Source organism: Dendrobates tinctorius, unplaced genomic scaffold (genome assembly GCF_039654945.1).
Source record: "Dendrobates tinctorius isolate UK_male_01 unplaced genomic scaffold, ASM3965494v1 ptg000164l, whole genome shotgun sequence".
In the NCBI taxonomy this organism is placed as follows: Eukaryota; Metazoa; Chordata; class Amphibia; order Anura; family Dendrobatidae; genus Dendrobates; species Dendrobates tinctorius.
Window position 1 is genome coordinate 5995423 of NW_027361831.1, and position 14621 is coordinate 6010043.

General features: G+C 44.9%; 1 protein-coding gene across 1 annotated transcript in view; it reads right to left on the bottom strand.

Annotated features, from left to right (window-relative positions):
• The window catches only part of LOC141052923 (uncharacterized), a 70940-nt gene extending 57276 nt beyond the window's left edge, over positions 1-13664 (bottom strand). The window contains exons 1-6 of the mRNA XM_073550244.1: positions 13529-13664; positions 6880-7029; positions 5473-5652; positions 5266-5389; positions 5091-5188; positions 4802-4892 (exon numbers count right to left, since the gene is read on the bottom strand). Of these exons, the coding sequence (XP_073406345.1) occupies positions 4802-4892; positions 5091-5188; positions 5266-5389; positions 5473-5652; positions 6880-7029; positions 13529-13555 (670 nt within the window). The 5' untranslated portion in view covers positions 13556-13664. The remainder of the gene's footprint in view (positions 1-4801; positions 4893-5090; positions 5189-5265; positions 5390-5472; positions 5653-6879; positions 7030-13528) is intronic.
• Positions 13665-14621: the final 957 nt, after the last annotated feature.

Genomic DNA, 14621 nt, shown 5'->3' on the forward strand with positions numbered 1-14621 from the left:
AAGTGGAGCTTAATCGCCTCTTCTCCAAATCGCACCTCACAACCTGTGCACTTGACCCCATCCCATCCCACCTCCTCCAAAACCTCACCACCACACTTATCCCATCCCTAACCCACCTCTTCAACCTATCACTAACGTCCGGTACCTTCCCTTCTGCTTTTAAGCGTGCCACAATCACGCCTATCCTTAAAAAGCCAACCCTTGACCCAACCGCTATGTCGAGCTATCGCCCAATATCATTGCTTCCATTCGCTTCCAAACTCCTGGAACAGCACATCCATGCTGAACTTTCCTCCCACCTATCATCTAACTTGCTCTTTGACAATCTACAATCTGGTTTCCGCCCCCATCACTCTACTAGACAGCCCTGACCAAAATTACTAATGACCTACTTACAGCCAAATCAAATGGACTATACTCTATACTCCTGCTTCTAGACCTGTCCTCTGCATTTGACACAGTTGACCACTGCCTCCTACTACAGATCCTCTCCTCCTTCGGCATCAAAGGCCTTGCCCTATCCTGGATCTCCTCATACCTTTCCAACCGCACATTCAGCGTCTCCCACTCCCACACCACCTCCTCATCCCATCCTCTCTCTGTTGGAGTCCCCCAAGGCTCTGTTTTAGGACCCCTACTCTTCTCAATCTATACACTTGATCTGGGGCAACTCAAAGTCCCACGGATTCCACTACCACCTTTATGCTCATGACACTCAGATCTACCTCTCTGGCCCAGACGTCACCTCTCTGCTGTCCAGAATCCCAGAGTGTCTATCAGCCATATCCTCCTTCTTCTCCTCTCGCTTCCTCAAACTCAATGTAGACAAATCTGAACTCATCATCTTTCCTTCATCTCACAGATCTTCCTTACCCGACCTAGCTATAACAATTAATGACATCACACTTTCCCCAGTACCAGAAGTCCGCTGCCTCGGAGTAACCTTTGACTCTGCCCTGTCCTTCAAACCGCACATCCAAGCTCTTTCTACCTCCTGTCGCCTCCAGCTCAAAAATATTTCCAGAATCCGTCCTTTCCTCAGTCTTCAATCTACTAAAATGCTTGTGCATGCCCTCATCATCTCCCGCCTCGACTACTGCAACATCCTTTTCTGTGGTCTCCCTGCTAACACCTTCGCACCTCTCCAGTCCATCCTTAACTCTGCCGCCCGACTAATTCATCTCTCTCCTCACTACTCCTCCGCTTCTCCCCTCTGCAAATCTCTTCACTGGCTCCCATTCCCTCAGCGTATCCAGTTCAAATTACTAATACTGACCTACAAGGCCATCTATAACCTGTCTCCCCCATATGTCTCTGAACTAATCTCCCGATACCTTCCCTCACGTAATCTCCGTTTCTCCCAAGACCTCCTTCTCTCCTCCACACTTATTCGCTCCTCACACAACCGCCTCCAAGACTTCTCCCGAATAGCCCTTATTCTCTGGAATTCTTTGTCCCAACAAGTCCGACTATCAACCACATTGGGATCCTTCAGACGGAACCTGAAAATCCACCTCTTCAAGAAAGCCTGCAATGACCCCGCTACCTCCTTCTCTCTCACCACTACCGGTGATATCACCTCAACCAACACCGGAACTGCTGCAACCCACCAACCTACTGTCTCCTTCCCACCATCCTGTAGCATGTAAGCCCGAAAGGGCAGGGTCCTCTCTCCCCTCTGTATCAGTCTGTCATTGTTAGTTTGTTTACTGTAAGTGATATCTGTAATTTGTATGTAACCCCTTCTCATGTACAGCACCATGGAATCAATGGTGCTATATAAATAAATAATAATAATAATAAAGTTGCAGGGTAGGGCAATCCCATCACAATCAAATAAAGAAAGACCCTATAAAAAAGACATAAAAAAAGTTACATCCCCAAAAAGAACAAATGTGGAGGGGGAACTCGAAACCGGAGTTATACTCATTTATAATGGATCACTGAAGCTATTTTAAGCACTGACCAGAAGTAGAGTGTTATGATCGTACTCACACGGGTAACAGAAGAGTGAAAGAACTACTAAATACCAAAAAGAGTAGCCACACCATGTACCCAACTAGTCACTGTAAAGAGTAAGAACAGCCCTAGCTGCATAATTAAATACACCTCATCGGACCTGGCTCCCTAAAAGGCTGTTGAGGGGTTTCTTGTATCTCCTGATGAACCAGAAGGGAGGCTGCAACACAAATCCAACAAAGAAAAGGGTAAGAAGCTAAAACACATTCACAAAAGATAGACAGGGATAAATAAGTAGAACAAAATAAAAACCATCAGAATACGTGAAACCTCCCAGACCTCCACATGTGGAGAAAAAGGGAAAGGTGCTGGGAAGGAAAACTCACAGCAAGAAGAACAACTAGGGCTTACCGGACAAGGTAAATCCTTAGCAGAGGAGCAGGAACTCCACACACAAATCTACACAGACGTATAATCAGCAAGTGAGGTAAGTGAAAGGAAATGTGATAGGACAGAGCCAAAAAGGAAAATGTAAAACACCTGAATAGAAGGCAACCAAGAAAAAAAAGGCAAAAGAAACCATCAATATTTTGACAGAGATGAAAAGGACTGTAGCCCAGCAGAGAGGGAAAACAACCAGGCAGCAAAAGGTCACTGAATTTAACCCGGTAACCAAGACATGACTTACAGAAAATATTAGTGCTTCCCATTTCAGGAATGATGATGCAGTAATCTGAATTAATAAGAATTGAAAGCATATGACGTTGAGTGATGTCAAGAAACCAGAGCTCGAGCCATGCCAACACATTTACTGCAGATGTGAAACATGTCTATCAGAGCCAGCTGTCTTGCACAGCTTAGAACTATAGCATAGCCAAGGTGTGATATTTTTTGTGTAGTTAATCGCAATCCTCTTTGAAGTTAGTCGGTTTTAAAAGAAAATGAAAAGTTAGTATAAAGGGAAACTATGCACATTTAATGTTGTCGATCTCTAAAAGTGAAGTTTGGCTAGAAAGACTGGACCTGGTCTTGTAGGGAACATAAGAGCACATTCAGCAGCACAGAAGAGAGAGAAGGTAGATTCATCCTATATGATGCCCGGATAGTAGGAAGGCAACAGCATTATCATCGTTTGCTTTCTGTTAGAGGTCCACTATACAAATAATATTTTTCTTGAACTGATTTTCGGCACATTTATGTATGCTGTCGGAGCAGTTAAGGGTAAGCATCATCTGATTCTAGGGGGTAGGAGGATTCTCCAGATTGTAAACTCTATCGAAGAAGGAGGTTCAGTGCCAAAAGTAATTTGATATAGGAAAGATGTATATCTTTGTACCGTGTTAGCCAGTAGATAGAAAAATATTCAGAATTGAGAGTCCTCAGTGGTTGATATCTTTTAATGGCTAACTGAAAAGATGGTAACACATTGCAAGCTTTCGAGACTACTCAGGTCTCTTCTTCAGGCTAGACTAATACAAAATCTGAAGAGTCACATATTTATGCACAATACAACACAGAAAAAATGCAATGGATAAGACAAGTGACGTGAAGCAGAACTATCAATATGGGAGAGGGAGAAACAAAAATATTGGACCAGTACATAGATAAGGAGTCCGGATGTTTTATAGTCCTCTGATTGGGGTCTCCTAATGTGTTGTGATGCCCCCACCAGGTCTTGAAAGCAAATTTCTTAATTGATGTAAAAAGACATAAATCCATGCGACACATTCATTCCAGCACTGAGAGTGTCAAAGGTCGTCATAAATTTATACTCCCTGATCACAGCAATATGAATATGAAATTACTGGTATTGAAAGGTAACTTCACATCTCAGAGAGAGAGACGTGTTTGGGAGTATAAATTTATGACGACCTTTGACACTCTCAGTGCTGGAATGAATGTGTTGCATGGATTTATGTCTTTTTACATCAATTAAGGAATTTGCTTTCAAGACCTGGTGGGGGCATCACAACACATTAGGAGACCCCAATCAAAGGACTATAAAACATCCGGACTCCTTATCTATGTACTGGTCCAATATTTTTGTTTCTCCCTCTCCCATATTGATAGTTCTGCTTCACGTCACTTGTCTTATCCATTGCATTTTTTCTGTGTTGTATTGTGCATAAATATGTGACTCTTCAGATTTTGTATTAGTCTAGCCTGAAAAAGAGACCTGAGCAGTCTCGAAAGATTGCAATGTGTTACCATCTTTTCAGTTAGCCATTAAAAGGTATCAACTACTGAGGACTCTCAATCCTGAATATTTTTCTAAAGTAATTTGAACAGTTTTGGGTGAAGAATGTTGTTGTGGTCTGGAGGTAGAATGGTCATCACATGAATGCAGACTACACTGCTCATAAAGCAGACACAGCCAGTGTCAAGATTCTGTTCTCTTTCTGCAAATTGACCTCTATTGGCTGGTATTATTCACTTTCCTTATTGAGCTGTATTTCCACTTCTCACAACTAGAGGCTTCTATTTTGTTTCTGTCATCTCTCTTTGCTCAGATGGCTGATGTTTAACCTATAGAAGCCAACTTTTCTTTTTGGGTCTACTTATAGCTACATGAAACTCTCACTCATTCCTTGATAATGTGTCTAGCTTTTAGTCTAATTCAAGTCTCCAGCTCCTGAGAACTGTTTTACCCAGACTTGCCACACTCTTCTACTCTCCTGCTCCTACGATTCCTAGTGCGAATTCCAAGAACTTCAACTACCGCTTGCTGTTCCCCGCTCATGCTTCTCCAGCCATTGGATTGCAGCCGTGCTCCACCAGTATCATAACAGCCAGTGACTGAAAAGTATCTGTGACTTCTCTGCATTTAGTGGTTACTACTCACCTGGGTAGTTGTATGTAGGAATCTCCTCTTTACACTGCTCATCACCCCTCATATATGTCTCTGTAGTATTAATATGGGTCAGATCTTTACCCTGAAACAAATATTGTAAAAGTCACAGACAGATGGAGAAGTCACATCTATGATCAGCTCTAATCCTGCCATCTCCACCGTTCTCATTACACAAGTATAAAACATATAATACTGGTGGATAAAACAAGACTGAGCACAAGACCCTCACAGCCGTCTACACATCAGAGAGGAGATCTCATGACACCTTCTCTCCATCTACCTGATGATCCTGAGGAACATTGGGATTTTCTGGTTTACAGTCCTGTGGAAGAAGAGGACGGGGACATCTCTCTGGTGTTGTCCTCTTACGGGATAGAACTGGAGGAAACACATACAGGGACTGAATTCATTCTTTACATACAGATAGGCCGTGTGTATTTAGTTTTATCTATTACCTGGTGATGTGAGGGGCTGGAGAACCTCCATCATGACGTCCTTGTACAGATCTTTGTGTCCTTCTAAATACTCCCACTCCTCCATGGAGAAATAGACGGTGACATCCTGACACCTTATAGGAATCTGACACATACAATGATACTGTCATCCCCCCGCTCCCTTCATAGCATTACTGTATAATGTCCCAGCATTCCCAGCAGTGTCACCTCTCCAGTCAGCAGCTCAATCATCTTGTAGGTGAGTTCTACGATCTTCTGGTCATTGATGTCCTCATGTATTAGGGGGTGAGGTGGAGACCCAGTAATGGGACTCAGGGGTCTTCCCCATCCCTCAGACACAGGGTCCTGACAGCGCTCACTAGAGGTCTTCTTCATTACTGTGTAATCCTGGTTATGGAGAGACACATTAATAAATCTCACTACAGACATTTCCAGAGTCCTCACCTCTCCAGTTCTGTCCATATGTTATTTCCACAGATAAGAATTATGTAATGTGACATCAAAAGATGCAGATGACACTCAGATCTACCTCTCTGGCCCAGATGTCACCTCTCTGCTGTCCAGAATCCCGGAGTGTCTATCAGCCATATCCTCCTTTTTCACCTCTTGCTTCCTAAAACTCAGTTTAGACAAAACTGAACTCATTATGTTTCCTCCATCTCACATATCTTCCCTACCCGATCTATTTACTATGGTAAACGGCATCACGCTCTCTCCCGCACCTGAAATCCGCTGCCTCGGAGTAACTCTCGACTCTGCCCTGTCCTTCAAACCACACGTCCAAACTCTTGCCACCTCCTGTCGCCTCCAACTCAAAAATATTTCCAGAATCCGTCCCTTCCTCAGCCCTCAATCTACTAAAACTCTTGTACATGCCCTCATCATCTCCTGCCTTGACTACTGCAACACTCTCCTCTGTGGCCTCCCTGCTAACTCTCTTGCACCACTCGAGTCTGTCCTCAATTCTGCTGCCTGACTAATCCACCTCTCTCCTCACTACTCCCCTGTCTCTCCCCTCTGCAAATCCTCCATTGGCTCCCAATTCCACAACTAATCCAGTTCAAACTTCTAACACTGACCTACAAAGCCATCCACAACCTTTCCCCTCCCTATATCTCTGAACTAATCTCCCAATATCTTCCCTCACGTAATCTTCGATCCTCCCAAGACCTCCTACTCTCCTCAACACTTATTTGTTCCTCACACAACCGCCTCCAAGATGTCTCCCGAATATCCCCTATCCTCTGGAATTCCATGCCTCAACACGTCCAATTATCCACCACCCTCGGATCCTTCAAACGGAACCTGAAAACCCATCTTTTCAGGAAAGCTTACAGCCTGCAATAACAATTCTGATGCCTCACCACTGCCTGAGCTGCCGCCTCATCTCCACCAGAGCTGCTGCACCCCCGACCTTCTGTCTCTTCCCCACTATCCCGTAGAATGTAAGTGCGCAAGGACAGGGTCCTCTCCCCTCTGTACCAGTCCGTCATTGTAAATTTGTTTACTGTTAACGATATCTATAACTTTGTATGTAACCCCCCTTCTCATGTACAGCACCATGGAATTAATGGCGCTATATAAATAATATTAATAATCAAAAGAATTTCTTACCTCTCCAGTAAGCCGGAAGAGGTTCTCTAGGGTGAGGTGTAATATCCTCTCCGCCATCTTGTCCCTTTCCCTATCCATCCTTGATGAGTCAATCAGGAAAATTCTCTTATTTAGAAGGTCTCCGCTGAGAGGATCCGATATTGTAGGAATCTGAATGGGAAGATGATGATGTAACATCATAAAGATCCCATGTAATAATACAATTACTAGAGATAATAAGGAAAAACATAGAAAGAGATGTAGTGAAGATTTTGTATTTATGATTGGTTGGAACATTACGATGCAGAGGCCGTTTTCTCATTGTCACATACGATTACATAATACTAATTGAACAGGTTGTTTAAGTCCTAAGATACTGTGATCAATAGCGACCGTCTCATGCTGGTGGTAAACGTTGCATTAACATCTCGCTATGTGACCGCAGGGTGCTGATTATTGCCACGGTAGTTATGAAAAATAACAAACATTCTGGTACTTGGAGATTGATGACACAAAAGCGATATTTCTTCCCAACTAATGTGAGATTATTGTGGAAAAGTCGTACAATGAATATTCCTTAAGCAAGCAGGCACTACTCTGTAGAGATGAGCGAATTTGTTCCGGTTCAGTTCCGAATACGATCTGAATCGAATATTGATTTTGCAATAGAGTCAATGGGAGTAGAAATTATCGAATATGTTCGGAACCGATCATAAGACATACATTCGGGACAAATAGTGTTCGAATATGGCCCGAATATGTCAAAATCAGATTCAGGGCCGAAATCAGAACAAATTCGCTCATCTCTACTATGCTGCACAGGCTAAACGATGTGCAGGGAGTCGGAGGCAATCTCATAGGTAGCGCCAGACAGGAGTAACTGGGGAGGAGGGATCAATAAGGATAGAAGATACCACCACACTGAGTTGTGTAAAGTAAAGCAGCATGCTTTGATGTCTAATTTCACAGGAAGAGATGAAGAATGAGTGAAAACAGCACACAATCCTCACTTGAACACTAAGATGAGGAATCAGTCTTTGAAAAGAAACTGGTCAAGAAACTGAGTAATTTGATGATAGAGGCATTTCAGGATTCTATTCAGAATTTAGGAAAGAAAGACCCTTGAGACCAAGAAGAAAGCAGTGACTACAATTTTGAAAACGATGAGCTTGATCTCATCTGATAAGAAGAGTCTGAGGGCGAAGATGATGATGATGATGATGATGATGAACCACCTTCCTTTAGTCCAGATTAAAGCCAAACAATAAACAATCAGGTAGACAAGCAAGTCTTCAACAAATTCTATGTATAATAGTTTACTGAAGGTTACATCAATGCTACATAATGTTTTAGCTGTGTTCTCTATATTTTGTAAGCTACAGTGGGTTCGGAAAGTATTCAGATCACTTTAAATTTTTCGCTCTTTGTTTCATTGCAGCCATTTGGTAAATGCAAAAAAGTTCATTTTTTTCTCATTAATGTACACTCTGCACCCCATCTTGACTAAAAAAAACAGAAATGTAGAAACTTTTGCAAATTTATTAAAAAAGAAAAACTGAAATATCACATGGTCATAAGTATTCAGACTCTTTGCTCAGTATTAAGTAGAAGCACCTTTGGAGCTAGTACAGCCATGAGTCTTCTTGGGAATGATGCAACAAGTTTTTCACACCTGGATTTGGGGATCCTCTGCCGTTCTTCCTCGCAGATCCTCTCCAGTTCCGTCAGGTTGGATGGTGAACATTGGTGGACAGCCACTTTCAGGTTTCTCCACAGATGCTCAATTGGGTTTAGGTCAGGGCTCTGGCTGGGCCAGTCAAGAATGGTCAAAGAGTTGTTCTGAAGCCTCTCCTTTGTTATTTTAGCGGTGTGCTCAGGGTCATTGTCTTGTTGGAAGGTGAACCTTTGGCCAAGTCTGAGGTCCAGAGCACTCTTGAAGAGGTTTTCATCCAGGATATCTCTGTAATTGGTCGCATTCATGTTTCCTTCAATATCAACCAGTCGCCCTGTCCCTGCAGCTGAAAAACACCTCCATAGCATGCTGCTGCCACCGCCATGTTTCACTGTTGGGACTGTATTGTGCAGGTGCCTGGTTTTCTCCACACATACTACTTAAAATTATCACCAAAAAGTCTTCATATCATCAGACCAAATAATCTTATTTCTCATAGTCTGGGAGTCCTTCAAGTGTTTCTTTTCGCAAACTCTATGCGGGCTTTCATATGTCTGGTACTGAGGAGAGGCTTCCGTTGGGCCACTCCGCCATAAAGGCCCGACTGGTGGAGGTCTGCAGTGATAGTTGACGTTGCAGAAATTTCTCTCATCTCCCTACTGCATCTGTGGAGCTCAGCCATAGTGATCTCGGGGTTCTTCTTTACCTCTCTCACCAAGGCTCTTCTCCTATGATTACTAAGTTTGGCTGGACGGCCAGGTCTAGGATGACTTCTTGTGGTCCCACACTTCTTCCATTTAAGGATTATGGAGGCCACTGTGCTCTTAGGAACCTTGAGTACTGCAGAAATTCTTTTGTAACCTTGGCCAGATCTGTGCCTTGCCACAATTATGTCTCTGAGCTCCTTAGCCAGTTTCTTAGACCAAATGAGAAACATAAGGTCAAACATGCAATGTGAACTGTGAGGTCTTATATAGACAGGTGTGTGCCTTTACAAATCAAGTCCTATCATTTTAATTGAACACAGCTGGACTCCAATGAAGAAGTAGAACCATCTCAAGGAGGATCACATGGAAATGGACAGCATGTGACTTAAATCTGAGTATCTAATCAAAGGGTCTCAATACTTATGACCATGTGATATTTCAGATTTAATTTTTTAATAAATTTGCAAAAAATTCTACATTTCTGGTTTTTCTCATTGAAGATGGGGTGCAGAGTGTACATTAATGAGAAAAAAATGGGTTTTATTTTTTCATTTACCAAATGGCTGCAATGAAACAAAGAGTGAAAAATTTAAAGGGGTCTGAATACTTTTCGAACCCACTATGCATTCATAAAATAGTAAAGGAAAGTTTAAAGTTGGTTTCCCAGACATAGCCGTCGTTACTCTAGCCATTGTCACTTTGAAAACTGGACCTAACGCGTCCATCTACTGTTTTGTTTATAGCCGCGCAATGAGTAAAGTACTGTAATGTAATGATTTACATGATTTTCTGCATTTCTCATTTCAATAGCTGGTCATCAGACTGCCTTTCTGTATGTGGAAAGCTATAATAAATACAGCTCTGGCAAAAATTAAGAGACCACTGCACAGTTTTATAAAAATCAGCTTCTCTACATGTCTGACAGCCATTCCATTTCAGTGTCAGTTGCATTCCAACCAGAGTACACCTCATTCTACTTAATGTGCTTCTGATTAGATGATCACCTGAACCAAATCTTATTTAACGAAGGAAAGTATAAAAAGCCCTGCTGTGGTGTTCACAATCCTCTTGCAATAGGACAAGCTGGATGGCAAAGCAAGTGCTAGCAATATCCCAAAAGTAATAGGAATGAAAAAAATAACTTTTAGCCATGCCAAAGGAATTGAAAATAAAAGTCTTGAGTGTGGAAAAGAAGGGCTCAATTCTGGCTTTACTAGCAGAGGGATACAGTGAGCGTCATGTTACCTCCATCCTTACAATTTCTAAGACGGCAGTCCATTACAACAAGGTCAAGCAGCAGACATTTGGGACAACAAAGCTACAGACCGGCAGAGGACGAAAACGACTCTCCACTGACTGGGATCACTGTCATCTTATTCGAAGGTCACTCAGCAACCCCAGGATGAAATCAAGTGACCTACAAAAGGAATGGCAAATGGCAGCTGGGGTGAAGTGCACGGCAAGAACAGTTCGTAACAGGCTCCTAGAGGCAGGGCTCAAGTCAGGTAAAGCTAGTAAAAAGCCTTTCATCAATGAGAAGCAAAGGAGAGCCAGGCTGAAGGTTGTAATAGATCATAAGGATTGGACCACAGAGAACTGGAGTAAGGAAATCTTCTCTGATGAATCTAATTTTCAGCTTTGCCCAACACCTGGACATCTAATGCAGGGTTCCCCAACTCCAGTCCTCAAGGCCCACCAACAGCATGTTTTCAGGATTTCCTTTGTATTGCACAGGTGATGCAATTATCACCTGAGCAATACTAAGGAAATCCTGAAAGCATGATCTGTTGGTGGGTCTTGAGGACTGGAGTTGGGGAACCCTGGTCTAATGGTTAGATGTAAATCTGGAGAGGTGTACAAGCCACAGTGTCTTGCACCCACTGTGAAATTTGGTGGAGGATCGGTGATGATCTGGGGATGCGTCAGCAAGGCTGGAATTGGACAGGTTAATCTTTGCGAAGGACGTATGAATCAAGCCACATACAAGGCTTTCCTGGAAAAAGTTGATTCCTTCTGCTCAGGCAATGTTCCTTAACTCTGAGGACTGTTTTTTCCAGCAGGACAATGTGCCATGCCACACACAGCTAGGTCAATCAATGTGTCGATGAGGGATCAAAACCCTGTCATGGCCAGCCCAATCTCCAGACCTGAACCCCATTGAAAACCTCTGGAATGTAATCAAGAGGAAGATGGATAGTCACAAGCCATCAAAGAACTGCTTAAATGTTTGTACCAGGAGTGGCATAAGGTCACCTAAAAGCAGCGTGAAAGACTGGAGGCAAGCATGCCAAGACAAGTGAAAGCTGCGATTAACAATCATTGTTATTCCACAAAATATTGATTTCTGAACTCTTCCTGAGTTAAAACATTAGTATTATTGTTTCTAAATGATTATGAACTTGTTTTCTTTGCATTATTTGAGGTCTGCAAGCACTGCATTTTTTTGTTATTTTCACCATTTCTCATTTTCTGGAAATAAATACAAAATGTAGTGCTTGGAAATTTGGAGACATGTTGTCAGTAGTTTATAGAATAAAAGAGCAATTTACATTTTACTCAAAAATATACCTCTAAAGAGAAAAATCAGACAAACTGAAAATTTTGCAGTGGTCTCTTAATTTTTGCCAGAGCTGTATATGTGTTAGACGTTAAACATCCTTCCTGGTTCCCTCCAGATGTATATCTCTTGCTATGGATGGGTGTTTGCTTTATTTTTAGCTTTCCTTTCCTTTGTTTTTTCCTGTCCATCATATGGCAGTAAATTTGTTCTCTAGTAAATATGGTTGTATCATCCCAACGGCTCGATACCATCAACATAACGGTGGAGAAGTCCCTGGTGGACCGATCTAGGCGCGTACAAGGTAAATCTTCCGAAAGATCATGAAATTGGGAGGAGGAAAACAATCCAACAATAGATGAAATCTATCAAAAATTTACTGTAAAATCTTTACAAACATGGATTCCAAAGACATCAAAAAGACCTGACGCGTTTTGGGCATCTAAGCTCCCTTAGTCATAGGATGCCAGAAACGCATCAGAACTTTTTTTTTATTGCTTTGGAATCCATGTTTGTAAAGATTTTACAATAAATTTTTGATGTTTTATCTATTGTTGGATGAATGTAATGATTTCTTTCCTCCTCACACTTTCAATATTTGGCTGAACTTCACCAACGGGGCCGGCACCTTCCACACAGAATTCAACGCCCAGCAATGGACTGCAAGGTGCGGTGAGATCAATATCCCCCTCTCCTCTTCCTACAGATCATTCATCCATCAAGTCATCACGGCTCCAGATCGAGCTGAAGGCCGATAAATAATAATAATAATAATCGTTATCACAGTAATTGTACATTTATTACTGAGAGATAACAGAGGAGCGGCCGTCTGTCTCCTGCTCACCAGATATATGTTATTAACAGTTATCAGTGCATTATATAATGTTACTGCCCCCTGTGCCCAGTAATGGAGGGGTTACTGCCCCCTGTGCCCAGTAATGGAGGGGTTACTGCCCCCTGTGCCCAGTAATGGAGGGGTTACTGCCCCCTGTGCCCAGTAATGGAGGGGTTACTGCCCCCTGTGCCCAGTAATGGGGGGGTTACTGCCCCCTGTGCCCAGTAATGGAGGGGTTACTGCCCCCTGTGCCCAGTAATGGGGGGGTTACTGCCCCCTGTGCCCAGTAATGGAAGGGTTACTGCCCCGTGCCCAGTAATGGAGGGGTCACTGCCCCCTGCGCCCAGTAATGGAGGGGTTACTGCCCCCTGTAGCCCAGTAATGGAGGGGTTACTGCCCCCTGTGCCCAGTAATGGAGGGGTTACTGCCCCCTGTGCCCAGTAATGGGGGGGTTACTGCCCCCTGTGCCCAGTAATGGAGGGGTTACTGCCCCCTGTGCCCAGTAATGGAGGGGTTACTGCTCCCTGTGCCCAGTAATGGAGGGGTTACTGCTCCCTGTGCCCAGTAATGGAGGGGTTACTGCCCCCTGTGCCCAGTAATGGAGGGGTTACTGCCCCCTGTGCCCAGTAATGGAGGGGTTACTGCCCCCTGTGCCCAGTAATGAAGGGGTTACTGCCCCCTGTGCCCAGTAATGGAGGGGTTACTGCCCCCTGTGCCCAGTAATGGAGGGGTTACTGCCCCCTGTGCCCAGTAATGGAGGGGTTACTGCTCCCTGTGCCCAGTAATGGAGGGGTTACTGCTCCCTGTGCCCAGTAATGGAGGGGTTACTGCCCCCTGCGCCCAGTAATGAAGGGGTTACTGCCCCCTGCGCCCAGTAATGGGGAATCTCCAACACCTACCTCCACCTGCAGAGCCGCACTCCACATATATGGCTGCTCTGTGCGCACAGGACCTGGGATGAGGTCACAGGAGGGGAGGAGTCAGGGGTCACATGATCAGGGGCCTCAGTGTATGCAGGACTCTGCTGTGCTGGTTGTCATGGTGCTGGATGAGGGGAAGTTTCTGTGTGGGGTCAGGAGGGGTTTACAGGGTGGATGTGGCAGAGCCGCGTGTGTACGAGGTGTACGAGGTGTACGGAGCGAAGCCGTGTGTGTACGAGGTGTACGGAGCGAAGCCGCGTGTGTACGAGGTGTACGGAGCGAAGCCGCGTGTGTACGAGGTGTACGGAGCGAAGCCGCGTGTGTACGAGGTGTACGGAGCGGAGCCGCGTGTGTACGAGGTGTACGGAGCGGAGCCGTGTGTGTACGGGGTGTACGGAGCGGAGCCGCGTGTGTACGAGGTGTACGGAGCGGAGCCGCGTGTGTACGGGGTGTACGGAGCGGAGCCGTGTGTGTACGAGGTGTACGGAGCGGAGCCGTGTGTGTACGAGGTGTACGGAGCGGAGCCGTGTGCGTACGGGGTGTACGGAGCGGAGCCGCGTGCGTACGAGGTGTACGGAGCGGAGCCGCGTGCGTACGAGGTGTACGGAGCGGAGCCGCGTGTGTACGAGGTGTACGGAGCGGAGCCGCGTGTGTACGAGGTGTACGGAGCGGAGCCGCGTGTGTACGAGGTGTACGGAGCAGAGCTGCGTGTGTACGAGGTGTACGGAGTGGAGCCGTGTGTGTACAAGGTGTACGGAGCAGAGCCGTGTGTGTACGAGGTGTACGGAGCAGAGCCGTGTGTGTACGAGGTGTACGGAGCAGAGCCGTGTGTATGAGGTGTACGGAGCGGAGCTGCGTGTGTACGAGGTGTACGGAGCGGAGCCGTGTGTGTATGTGGCGCCCCTGAGGCTCAGTCGCCACAGTGGTACTGCACCTTCTCCTAAGGTGTAGTGCCCCACCAACTAGGTAGGTTGGGAACTCCTTTCCACACTCCAACACCTGCATCCCACACACAGGATAGTTCAGTAGGTCCGCCTAGAAGCTTCAGGCTGGGGGTATCAGAGCACCCTTT